This window comes from Macaca fascicularis, chromosome 11, assembly GCF_037993035.2.
Source record: "Macaca fascicularis isolate 582-1 chromosome 11, T2T-MFA8v1.1".
Classification (NCBI taxonomy): domain Eukaryota; kingdom Metazoa; phylum Chordata; class Mammalia; order Primates; family Cercopithecidae; genus Macaca; species Macaca fascicularis.
The window spans coordinates 25246729-25259617 of NC_088385.1; the positions used below are offsets into that span (position 1 = coordinate 25246729).

General features: G+C 33.2%; 1 protein-coding gene across 38 annotated transcripts in view; it reads right to left on the minus strand.

Moving 5' to 3' along the window:
- The window catches only part of C2CD5 (C2 calcium dependent domain containing 5), a 95687-nt gene that overhangs the window by 38879 nt on the left and 43919 nt on the right, over positions 1–12889 (minus strand). For 33 of the 38 annotated variants that reach the window (XM_074006393.1, XM_074006391.1, XM_005570366.4 and 30 more), the window contains 2 exons: positions 4802–4916; positions 1735–1830 (listed from right to left, as the gene is read on the minus strand). The exons of 4 other annotated variants lie outside the window; for them this stretch is intronic. In XM_074006393.1, the coding sequence (XP_073862494.1) occupies positions 1735–1830; positions 4802–4916 (211 nt within the window). Of the gene's footprint in view, positions 1–1734; positions 1831–4801; positions 4917–5353; positions 5526–12889 lie in introns of those variants that run through there. One more of the 38 variants, XM_074006392.1, reaches the window with a different exon arrangement.

A 12889-nucleotide genomic window follows, 5' to 3' on the forward strand; every position in this document is an offset into this window, starting at 1 on the left:
GAAAGAAAAGACATTTTCCTTTTTTTTTTTTTTTTTTTTTTTTTACAACTAGGGGTGGCACCTATTGTACTGAACTACCATATAAGAGAATGTACTGTATCCATCCAAGCCACAATACAGAAAAAAAAACAAGCTACATGAAAAAGGTTATTTGTTAAATTAGGCTTCCTATCAACTTAAGAATGAAATCTACAGACGTGTAAGAACTATATCGTACCACTGGTACAACTCACTGACAAAGAGAGTTTCTCAACACAACATTCTAATTATTTAGTGTGCTTCAAAATGCCCCACCTTCACTTTCCTATTTACAATGACCTTTAAGGCTCTGGAATTTATAATAGTCAATATCCATTTTAATACGGACCAAAGAAACTGACCAAGTTCCTCTAGTGAATACCAGAACTAGAATATCTTAAATGCTTGCAAGTTTATACTAAATTTGACAAGGTACAGAATTTTTTTGCCTTTTTTTTTTTTTCTTTTTAAGATGGGGTCTCGCTCTGCTGCCCAGGTTAGAGAACAGGGGTGCCATCTTGGCTCACTGCAACCTCCGCCTCCCAGGCTCAAGCAATCAATTCTCCTGCCTCAGCCTCCGGAGTATCTGGGATTACAGGCGCCCGCCATCATGCCAGGCTAATTTTTGTATTTTTAGTGAAGATGAGGTTTCACCATGTTGGCCAGGCTGGTCTCAAACTCCTGACCTCAAGTGATCCAACCACCTCAGCCTCCCAAAGTGCTGGGAATACAAGCGTCAGCCACCACACACTTGACCTTTGCTTCCTTTCTTAATATATGCTTAATATATTAATACTGGGCGGGGGGGGGAAGTAAATAGGCACACTGTGGCATAAGGGGTAATTAAAATCTGTATTATCCAGGTAGACTCTGGTAACAAACTAATAGTGTGTGTGTCTATATATATATATATATATGTATATATATTTAAATATACAGTCACCCTTCCGTATCCATGGGTTTGGCATGTATGGATTCAACCAACCACAGGTTGAAATATTCAGGAAAAAAATTAAAAATCCCACAAAATTCCAAAAAGCAAAAAATGAATTTGCCACGTGCTGAGCATTACACTGAATCCATGAAAATGAAATGATGAACAGGTATTGTATCAGGTATTACAAATAATCTAGAGATTATTTAAAGTATAGGGGAGAATGTGCATAGGTTACATGCAAATACTATACCATTTTATATAAGGGATTTGAGCATCTGCAGGTTTTGATATCTGCAAGGGGTCCTGTAACCAATTCCCTATGGACAGGGAAGGACCATATATATTATATCTATAGATAATCTTGATAAAATACAGTACTTTTATTATTTTGTAAATTAAGAACTGTTTTTATAAAAATTGTTTCATAACCTCTATTTTTGGAGGTGAGACACAGGGAAATGAAAGGAAGACAAAAATCAAAAGATTAGTTCTATATCATGACGAAGCAAAAAAAAATGTACACTTGAAATTCTTCAACTGGCAATCATACATGTCACTTATCAAGATACTAGAAACAATAATGTTTGCCATATAGTACAGAATCCAATACTCCTCTGTTACTACGGGTTAGTTAAAAATTAGTGAAGTGCTTGGTCCTGATTTCTACACTGTACCACTGTAAGCCACCCTACAGAGAAGAATTATACCAACTCTGAGAAAAAAAGTCAACCTCTCCCTTCTCTGCCCTTATGGAAAATAAGCCAGGCTGCCATGACAACCTCTGTTCCAAACAGCCTTCCACGGTGCCATCCTGCAGAAATCTAGGATTCAGTACAGCCGCTGTACCAGATGCAGATAAAATGCAGACCTCTTCACTATAAAGGAAAAAACACAAATAAGTCAACATTTTTCAGACAGTGTAACTTTGGAAAATGCTAACTATCAAAATAATTATAACAGTGACAATTTAAGTTCAAGTTAGACTCTACTAAATATTAATTAATATTTATGAGGTTTAACTCCTAAACCTAGCCTAGAAAACAGAGGTAACTTTATTTGAATGGAGGACAAGAATTCTTCATAAATTAAAAATTGAAATAAAGTATTAATATTAAAGACAGTAACTTCATTTAAAATATGGCAAGGCTGAAAGAATGAAATGTTTCAAAATATATAAGCAGTAATAAATTATATTGCTGAATCTAGAATGAATCAAATTATATTAAAATATTCTTTAAATGTATATGAAGTTTTATTAAAATTATTCTAAAAGCACAACTATTTAAATATCTCTATATAGGTGATTTATATAGCTTAATCTAAATTTAAATCATTATAAACGTTTCTGAAACAATACATAAAATATACTAAATGAAGCTTAAACTATATCACCATATAACAGAAAACTGATATTCAAAATAATTTTTAAATTATTTATATGTCACCCAATTTGAAAGCTAAAAAATTAAACAATCAACATAATTATTGAATGAGATAACCTAAACAAATGAGAAAAGTAGCAACCTAGGGATGAACTGCTGAAAACCAGGTATAAATAAAACAGAAGCCTAAGAGAACAGGGAAGGAGCAGTCACTTGAACTGTAAATAAACAAAGGGAGACCAGGCTTAAAGCGTAGGTAGGAATTAAGGATGTCAGAAGGAATAACATGAAACCACTGATGCCTTCAAATCAAGAAGTTGTAAGAGCAGAAGTGCATTTCAGAGAGTTTAATCCAGTAATAGAAAGTAGCATGGGCTGGAACAGAAAAGATTAGTAAAAATTTAAATACATAGATGTTTTTGAGGTCTAGAAAGGAAAAAAAGCTTCTGTCAGATGTACTCAAACTTCTAAGTAAATTAACTGAACTCATTTGCAGACTCCTCCAACTGTGACCTATCTTCAGCCATCCTGAGTCTACATTCTGTGGCCTTCTTTTTTTGCTACTCTTTTAAGCGTCGAATGCATCTTGTAAGCTTTGAAACCTCTCCCTATGCCTTTTCTTTTTATTTATATAATTCAATTCATATTCATCCCCCAAAATCCAACTCAAGCATCAGTTACTTCATTGACACTTTCTTCCAATTCTACTTCAAGCTTTCAGCCCTCTAGGATCCCAAAGCATCTATATCTCAATTTTAAATTTATTTTACATCATAATTATCCAGTAGAATGTAAATCTGATACCAAGAACTATGTCTTCTTTATAAAACCATATTTCTGGTTGGGTACGGTGGCTTACGCCTGTAATCTCAGCACTGTGGGAGGCCGCAGCGGGCAGATCATGAGGTCAGGAGTTTGAGACCAGCCTGGCCAACATGGTGAAACCCCATCTGTACTAAAAATACAAAAATTAGCCAGACATGGTGGCAGGCAGCTGTAATCCCAGCTACTAAGGAAGCTGAGGTGGGAGAATCACTTGAACCGGGGAGGCGGAGGTTGCAGTGAGCCGAAATCACACCATTGCACTCCAGCCTGAGTGAAAGAGTGAAACTCTGTCTCAAAAACAAACAAACAAAAAAATCATTTATCTGAGGCTTGAAAGTTTATGACATTAAATCCATCAATGCGGCAAGACAACCAGGGAGTAAGGCAAGATGAGCATGACAAAGTTAGTAGTTAACAAGAGTAGAACAGCTACTATGGGAATAAATAGTCCAGGAGTATAACACACGATCTGCAAAGGAAAAGAAAAGGCCACAGAAGATTAAATAATATGGCTCTGTAATGCCCACATTTACTACAGTTTAATCATTTTTCCCTAACAATAAGGATCACCACAAGAGCAGAGGATCTGACAGTAAGAATTATCTAAGAATAGATGGTAGAAAAATAAGATAGCAGAAGGTTAAACAATTTCTAGATGATATCAATTGTAAACTTTTGAGGGGGCTGAAAGTAGGGTTCAAGGATGGCAAAAGAACAAGAAAAGCCAGAACCTAAGTAAGGGGCTGAGAAAACAATTGGTTAAGGTACGGTTCAAAACAAACTAGATATAAAAGAGCAAATGATACTGGTATAAAAACGTTAAGTTGTGATCTGAGAGTAAAATTTTATAGTTTCAAAATTTTAAGGAGGAACAGTATCAAGTGATACTGAGGTCCAAAATATGGTTGAAAGTTAAGTGGGGTCAGAGGACTTGAGAATAAGAAACTATAATGCCAGCTGCTAGAATGAACATAATCATGTGTAACTGGAAGAGAGAACAGAGAAGTAACTAAGATAGGCAAAAGAATGCTTTGGAAGTAGATAATGGAACAGTAGAGTGGCATGTACTTTAAAGAAGGAGATTGTCCAAATGAAGGGAAGGAGAAAAAGGAATTGAGAACCAAGAGTATGAAAGCCCCTCCCTAATTTGTCAGTATTAGGAAGAATGATTTGTTAGCAGGAGAAAGTTACATTACAGTAGGTAAAAGAAGGCAGAATGAGTTTGTGGACAAACTTTAAAGGCACATGGCAATTCATTTACAGTAGATTAAGGGTTCCAAAGGTTCCAGTGAAAGAAGTTAATACAGTTACACAGTAGAATAAAGGAAGCCTAGAGTTAATATTTGCTATGTGCCAGTATTATATTCTCATTTAATATTGATTTAAACAATTAATTGATGCGTGGTATTATCTCCATTTTAATGTACAAACTGAGGCTCAGAAGAGTTAAATAACTTTCTCATAATTACACAGTCATTAACTGGCAAAGACGGCACACGAACCTTAATCTAATGTACTCCAAGGCCCATGCTCCTGACCACTTCGCTATTCTCTTTTCTTTTATTTGCATAAAGCTTTTCCCCTTTCAGATGGCAGTCTAAATTAGTGTCTAGAAAATCAAGTTGTTATTATCATTTACCAGATGCTAGTTGATTCACTGTAGCCCACTACAGCATGACAGCCTAATGCTTTAGCATGTGATTTTATTTCTTGTCTGATTTCTGCCCACCATGCATCTCGAGTTTCTGGTTCATCTGAAAAATAAATTTTAAATCAGTTTATTACTCAACAGCACATTATCTATATGAACATGAAATGTTTAAAATAAACATACTATGGGAAGTAAAGAAGTATTATTCTATAATGGATTTTTAAACTTCCCATCTTTAAAATGTTACTTCTCAAAAGGCATAAAATTTAACATTTTAAACTTGATTGCTGGAAAACAAACCACCTATCTGCATTTGCTTTATTACTTTAAGAGATAACTAAAGGAATATATGATTAGATATAATTTTAAATGTAGACCCAGAGTTTCCAAATTCTTATCTTAGCTATGGTTAGAATTTTAGAATTAGACTAAGAGGATATCCTACATCTCACCTCACTGAGTGAACACCTTATGTGTTATATCCATAAATTTAACTTAAATTCTGATTTCATTTCTTGGTACCTATTTTTTATAACTCACTATATTGTGGATTCTTTCCAAGGCAAAGATTTGTCAATGTTAAAAGAGAGAAAGCCATCTGTAAGCCATCCTTCTATAGAGATGTGGGTCTTCAGGCAAAATACAAGAAATTAGAGACTAATTAAAAAAAAAAAAAAAAGAAAGCAAACACACTTAAAAAATTAATTCAAATACTTTGGTAATGTATATAAGGAAAAATTTCAGATATAACACTCCATGTATTGGTCTGTAATTTTTAAAAATGATTTAGAATCACAGAATTGTATTTTATTACCAAAGAGAAGTCCAATATTGCTTGTAATGGAGCACTGTAAGTGGAGCATCTGTCATACATATTTCCTAATCACTTGCATTTAGCTGCGAACTACTGGTGACAGCAGCTGCAAATTATAGTAGCTTTTCATGTATAACGTGTTAAAAACAGAAAGTCTATAATTAGTATATCATAATTTACTTCTTTTTGTGGCCAATTCTCATTTGGGAACAACTTGAGATAGAAAAAAAAAATCAACTCTAAATAGAATGCTAAGCTCTCATCGTAAATTTTCCATTTGAAGACACTAATAAATCTAAAAACCAAAAAATCCAAAGTTTCTATTTTTGAATTGCAGTATATATCTGATTTTCAAAATATGTTTTTCAAAATTAGTAGAATAAGTAGAATTATACTCACTAGTAAAATAGTGAAGACAGCAAAGTAAAGAAAGGTTAAGAGGCGTGTTATAGCTCACATTCCTATGATGAAATTTTTGTTTCCTCCACAGGGAGGAGGATCAGCAAAAGGGAGAATTAAGGAGATAAAAGCCAGAACTACAAATGATGCCAGCCAGTTCTTGAATTAAAGTTTTGGTTCCAAGACAAAGCTACCTTAAAACTTTCTTTCAGAAGAAAGAAATGCAGAATTCAGGAAACTGAGAAAAACATCAAAGTACAAGATAAAATAAGGACGAGAAATAGAAAAGACTACAATATGGTATTAGCAATCAATGTTATAAATTAAGAAATGTGTGAACAATTAAGTGAACCTATTTTACACAAATACTACTTGTGTTAAAGAATTTCTTCATATTCCCAAATGAAGTATATATATTAACAGCAAAAATACACTTTCAAATCCATACTCTCTTTTTCTTCTAAGACATACACACTTACGGACCAATCTGAACATCCATTTAATATCATCCTTTCCTAAAAGAGAATTTTTGTATCATAAGATGAACTATTATTCAAGTGGTTGCTCTAATCTATTAAATTACCTATGATTCTGAGAAAATACTTATCACAAATAACTACAGAAATGTATCTCAGTTTAGAAAATACCTATTTCCCCAAAAAATTGCATGAAATAAAAAGTCTAACTTTTCATAAGCTCACTAATAAAACCTACTTACTTTTTAAACCATTCTAGAAGTTTACAACATTATTTTCTAAAGCAAATAATTATGTACTATGTTTTTATAAGAATAGATTTTTCTCACATTAGGTTTGCCTACATCTGTACCACAAGTAATACATGGTAGCTTTACTGTTTTAAAAATGAACTTTACAGAAAGTAATCCACAAACAGTGTTTTAAAAATTAATAAAAAATGGAGAAATCTACTTAAGTTCTACATATATTTATTTTTAAAAGGCCAGCATGTCTAAGTGGGAAAGTATATTATAACAATTCCTACGAGATATCACATAGAATACAAAGTTCATTTACATTAAACTTACCTTAGTATAACACATAAAATAATCAAATAATTAAACCAAACACTATGAAAGAATAAATGGCTGATTCAAAAAACAAACAAACAAACAAAAAGCTGAATGCAGCACAAGTGGAGCATTCATATTCTTCTGACAAATTCACAAGCAGCCTTTATTTTAACACATGAGCCACACAATTGCACATGGGGATGCCATTATTGTATTTAATAAAGTATTTACAAGTTTAATACAAAGCTAAAGAGTTACATAACATGGGAGCTAAGGAAGCAAATGGCATATGTCCACACTCCAGAAAACTTGTTAAATTTGGTTTTTGGCTAAAGCAAAAGCTCAAAGAACGAAGGGTTTGCAAAGCAGATTCAGCATACAGGAGCCAGAAACAGTGGATATTTTGGCGCATGCTTGGATCAGGTGACAGTACAGACTGAAAACTATGGCAGCTCACTGAAATGGTTACAGAAAGTAATGGCCCTAAATTCTAGGTGAAAGCAAGGCAAGCATACAGTAGGGAGCACTTAATCACAAACTGGTAATTATACTAACAATTATCTACAACTGTAAGCAAGAGACTAAAGGAAAAATTTTTGGCTACTAAATTTAGGGGGTGTTTAATTAAAACAAAATTAAGATTAATTTGTTTAACAGTAAAGTTAAATTTATCATCAAAGCTTATTTTATACTCATGCCACATGAGCTAGAGAATCTTCAAGTAGTAATTATGATTCCGCCTATTCTATTACCAATAAGAATTCAGAGATATCACAGCATTTAATCCCTACAATAGAATGTTTAAGGTTTAAAAACTGGTAGCTACAGTCTTACAGGAATATATTGTGTTTTCCTATAAGAAATACACTAATGAATTTGAATTATCTTATTCACCCTACAAAAGTACAAAATTGAGGATACTATACTAACATAAAAGCAAACATGTTTGAATCTGGCTTAAAATTTTGTGGCAACTATATATGCCACACATGAAATGATACTATTTAGTTATTTGAAGGATATACAGCTGAGATGTGAGGTCACATTTAATAAACATTTCAAAGAAGTTAAGAAACAAACCTCTTCACCTTAAACACCATGTTTCTTCTGCTAATCTACAGAATTATTTATAATTATAAAAGTTATTTTAGGAGAATTTAAAATTTAATTATATACAAATTAATATTTTTTAACATATTTTTATACTCAAATTATATATTTTATACATATAAGTTTAATATACAAATTATATTTTATACTATTTTATGTTTTTCTTCTATGGGTCAAAACTCTTTGTAGATAATATCACAAATCTTTTAATATATCCTTTTAATTGCAGGCATGAACTGAGCCCTAAATCAGTCCTCACTGATGTCTCTTTTAGGGGTAATGTCAGCACACTTAGGTTGATATCAGAATTCATTCATTTTTACTATGTTACATTCCTAGAGCATGGCCACAGCTCGATATCTTGCCATCTTTTTAACACTTTGTTTCTGAAGTACAGGTGAAACTGGTAAAATTCTAAAATGGCAGTTTATATCTCAGAAAATAACAATGTGAACAACTCAACATGATATGCCCTTATTAAACTCAACCTCTTTGAGATTTTAGGCAATCACACAATTGGCAACTAAGAAACACCAACTACCTGAAATGTTAAGTTCAGTCCATTTTTATATAGCTCTGGAAGAGAATAACTCTGCCTTGCAGATTCTTTTAATATGGTTAAAAGAAAAAAGAAATTATTCTAATGTTTTAAAGCAGATTCACTATAGTTAACAACACTGTACTGTACATTTCAAAACAGCTATAAGAGAGAACTTGAAATGTTCCCAACACTTAGAAATGATAAATACTCAAGGTGATGGATACTCCACATACCCTGATTTGATCATTACTTATTCTATGCATGTAACAAAATAAAACATGTACCCCATAAATAAAACAAATATTATGTATCAATAAAAAATTATTTTTAAAATGGACAGTTATTCAATCTAATTTATAAATCAACAAAAGGAGATAAAATGTTAGGTTGGATCAAATAAAGGTTAACACAATGATAATCTATCATGTTAACGGACAGTATAAAAAGCTGTATTCCCAAATACCTGAAAGTAACATTCCAACTGCTAACCTCTTGAAGAAGATAAATTTCCCCTAATGAAAAAAAAATTAGAGAGTTCAGGTTCAAAGGAGTATATAACCTCAAACTGGGTGGGGATCAGTAGACTAGGAAGAAGATTCTCATTATAGAGGAAGTCATGTGCAAATACAGAGCAAACATCAAGATGTAGTCACTTGGGATGTTAGGAGGAAACTAAGATATAATCCATGTTGGACCAAACTGGAGTCTTTACTATCTGTAAATTTAGAAAGTCAAATGTGTAGTCTACTCCATAATTGTGAAATTTCACTACACACACGCATGCACACACACACACACACAATGTAACTGGATTTTCATTATTCTAAAGTTACTGGTAATATAGAAAAGCTCACATGTCACACATACTGTATTTATGCCATCTTGCATCTTGAACTTATTTATCTACTTCCTGAAAACCTTATTAAAATACTGAAAACCAAAAGCTGTATAACTACTTTAGGTATACTTTGTACATCTGCTTATAAGTATCTCTCAGAGAAAATGATAATTGCTGAGATTATCAGTAGAATTAAAGTTCCAAGACAGCCTACCACCTATCTCCTTTAACCAATACACACATATGCACACACCAAATAGTGTAAGAATTACCCTAGACTGGGTGTGGACAGGATGCCTGCCTGGCTTAACAATTTTGTTCCCAGTACCCAACACAGTGTTCAACACATGGTAGGCACTCCACAAACATCCACCGAAGAAAATCTTAACTGAATTGAAACAAAAAAAAAAATTTCATTCAGATGAGCTGATTGATATCTACATTCTGTAAATATATCCTTATATAATCAGCTGACTCACACTTTGTTACCATTAAATATTTTGTAAAGTAATTATCATACTTATTTTTATAGGACATAACTACTCACTTTTGCTCCTAAAATAAATTTTCTAAACAACTATAATTCTGATGGCTAACAAAAAAGACTAATATGTTCTAATTTTGAACCATTAATCCAAAGCTTGCCTTATCACTAGTAGAAGTTTATGAATGAGAAAAACTTAAGTATAATATGTCCTAAGATCTATAATCTGTCTAAAATAAAATCTGTTTAAAACCCTTTTAAAAATATTCTCAAAAACAAACAAAAGGCTATCTAGTGTTAAACAACTTGTTTTACTAACTCAGGACTTAAAATATCAACTCACAAATTTTGTCTACATCCGGAAACCATCTCCAACTAATATATAATTACATTTTGATACCACACTGTATAACTACTTTACTTCTTCTTGACACTTCTTGAAAGAAAAAATCTAAGCTGACATGCAATCTCCACAGAGGAAGAAATAGCAAATTATCCACAACTATCAAGATTATCACTGATTTAAAAATTATGTATGTTAGCTACTCAAAAATACTTCTAGTGGTAACTCAAGGGAAAAAAATAAAAGATCATACTCATTTGAAAACTGAGTTAGGACTATTAAAACTTGCTCTGTAAACATTTTCCCATCTCAACGCTCAAATAAACTTGAGTTTCCAAAGGGTAGCACCCAATTGCTATGTATAATTTTAGAGCTGTAGTTATGTGGGATAATTCCCCTTTCTTTCTCTTGTATTGAAAGCAGACAAGAGCCTGCTTCATTTGCCACATTTCACTAGTTACTAGGTCCTGCTATTATTATACTCAAAATATCTCATTAATCTATAGTTAAGAGTATAGGTTCTGAAGCCAGAGTACGCAAGTACAAACTGTGACTCAACCACTTTCTAACTATTCACCTTTGGAAAACTACTATTTCACTTTGCTGACCTACAAAACAGGATTAGTGCCGACCTCAGAGATCTGTTTTGAGGATTAAATGGCCTACTATTACAAAACACTTAAAAGACTACATGGCACATAATAAGTTATCGATCAATGTAGCTCTCCTATCACCACCAAAACCTAGGTTACCTATTTAGCCAAGGTTACCACACAGTCTACTAATTGGTCTCCCTGTCTATAGTCTTATTGCCTTTAAGCCCATTCTCCACCCTATAGTCAATGATCGAATGCAAATGTGAGCATAGGCTACCCTTATTCTTACACACTTCCAATCCTAGAATGTCACACATAAGATCTGTAATGTAAATGCTGCATTCTGCTTCCTAGCAGCAACACTCACCTGCCTGGCCTTTCTCAAAGTCTGTTACCAAGCCAGAAACATAAGCAGCACGATAAGTAAAGGTAACATATTTTTAAAATAAATTCTAATATTGAGTTCCCTTCTTCCTGCTCTATAAAAACATTTCTAGGGCTGGGTGTGGTGGCTCATGCCTGTAATCCCCACACTGGGAGGCTGAGGCAGACGGATCACTTGAGGTCAGAAGTTCGAGATCAGCCTGGCCAACACGGTGAAACCCCGTGTCTACCAAAAAATAATTAGCTGGGCATGGTGGCACACACCTGTAATTCCAGCTACTTGGGAGGCTGAGGCACGAAAATCACTTGAACTTGGGAGGCGGAGGTTGCAGTGAGCTGAGATCACGCCACTGAACTCCAGGCGATAGAGCAAGACTTCATCTCCAAAAAAAAAAAAAATTCTAACACTGTAGTTAACACAAACTATGGTAGCAAAGCAGGAGAAAAGGAGACAGAAAAAAAAAGCTAAACTAACCAAGATATTTTGTACTCTGTGGTAAGCAACCTAGTAAGCATGAACTAACTATGTAAACATCATCAAATGAGTACTGGCTAGGACATTGTTTTGCAAATGCTAGAAGTTTCAGAACCACACTCAAAGTATATATAAACATGGGTACCGAAATATAAATCTATGTGATTCTTCCATCTATCCTTCAAATCTGAGCTCAAGAATTACAACTTCTGTAAGTTTCCCTCATACAGAGTTAATCAAGCCTTCTTCTTTAACCTTTATATTGTATCACACCATACTACACAGTAAATTATTTAATGTTTTTCTATCCTCCAAGAATATGAGCTTCATGAAGGCAGAGGGACTGGCAATCTTTCCACCCTAACACCTAGCAAATTGCATGGCACAAAATAAATTCTGATATAAGCTTGCATGACCTGTCATATTTTATACAACATTACTGTATAATAATCTTCCCGTATCTTTCCATATTTTAATGTTTCTGAAATAAGAATGTCTAATAATTAATTATATTTAATATGGTGGTGTATATTTTCTCTTGGAAGGCTGTTATTAAAATGATGATGCTTCATGTAATACATGGTACAAAGAAGCCAGGAAATACAGTGTGAATGAGCAATTCTAGCCCTAATAAAAATGGTATCAACAATTCTTTCCCTACCACGGTTAGTTCTTGATTTTCTACATAGGAGAGCAATGGCTAAATATTCTCAAATTACAGAGAAGAATACATAAATGATTTGCATATATTTACCTATATCAAATTTTTCTTCAGAATTATCAAGTTATTTTTCCTAAACGAGTATGAAAATCAGTTGTTTCTGAATATATACTAGGTCTTACCAGAAAGATTCTAATTAATCAGAAGCATACTACGAGGTGTCATCATTTATGTTAACATTCTATAACTTATATCCACCTTTTTTCTTCATACACTTTCTACCTGATATTATTTTGAAGTGATGGCAAGATATACTGCTTCCTCAACCATGTTTCTCTTTGCCAAACCAAAATTCTGCTTTTGTGGGACAATATCCTTACTATGTCTATAAGATTTAATTA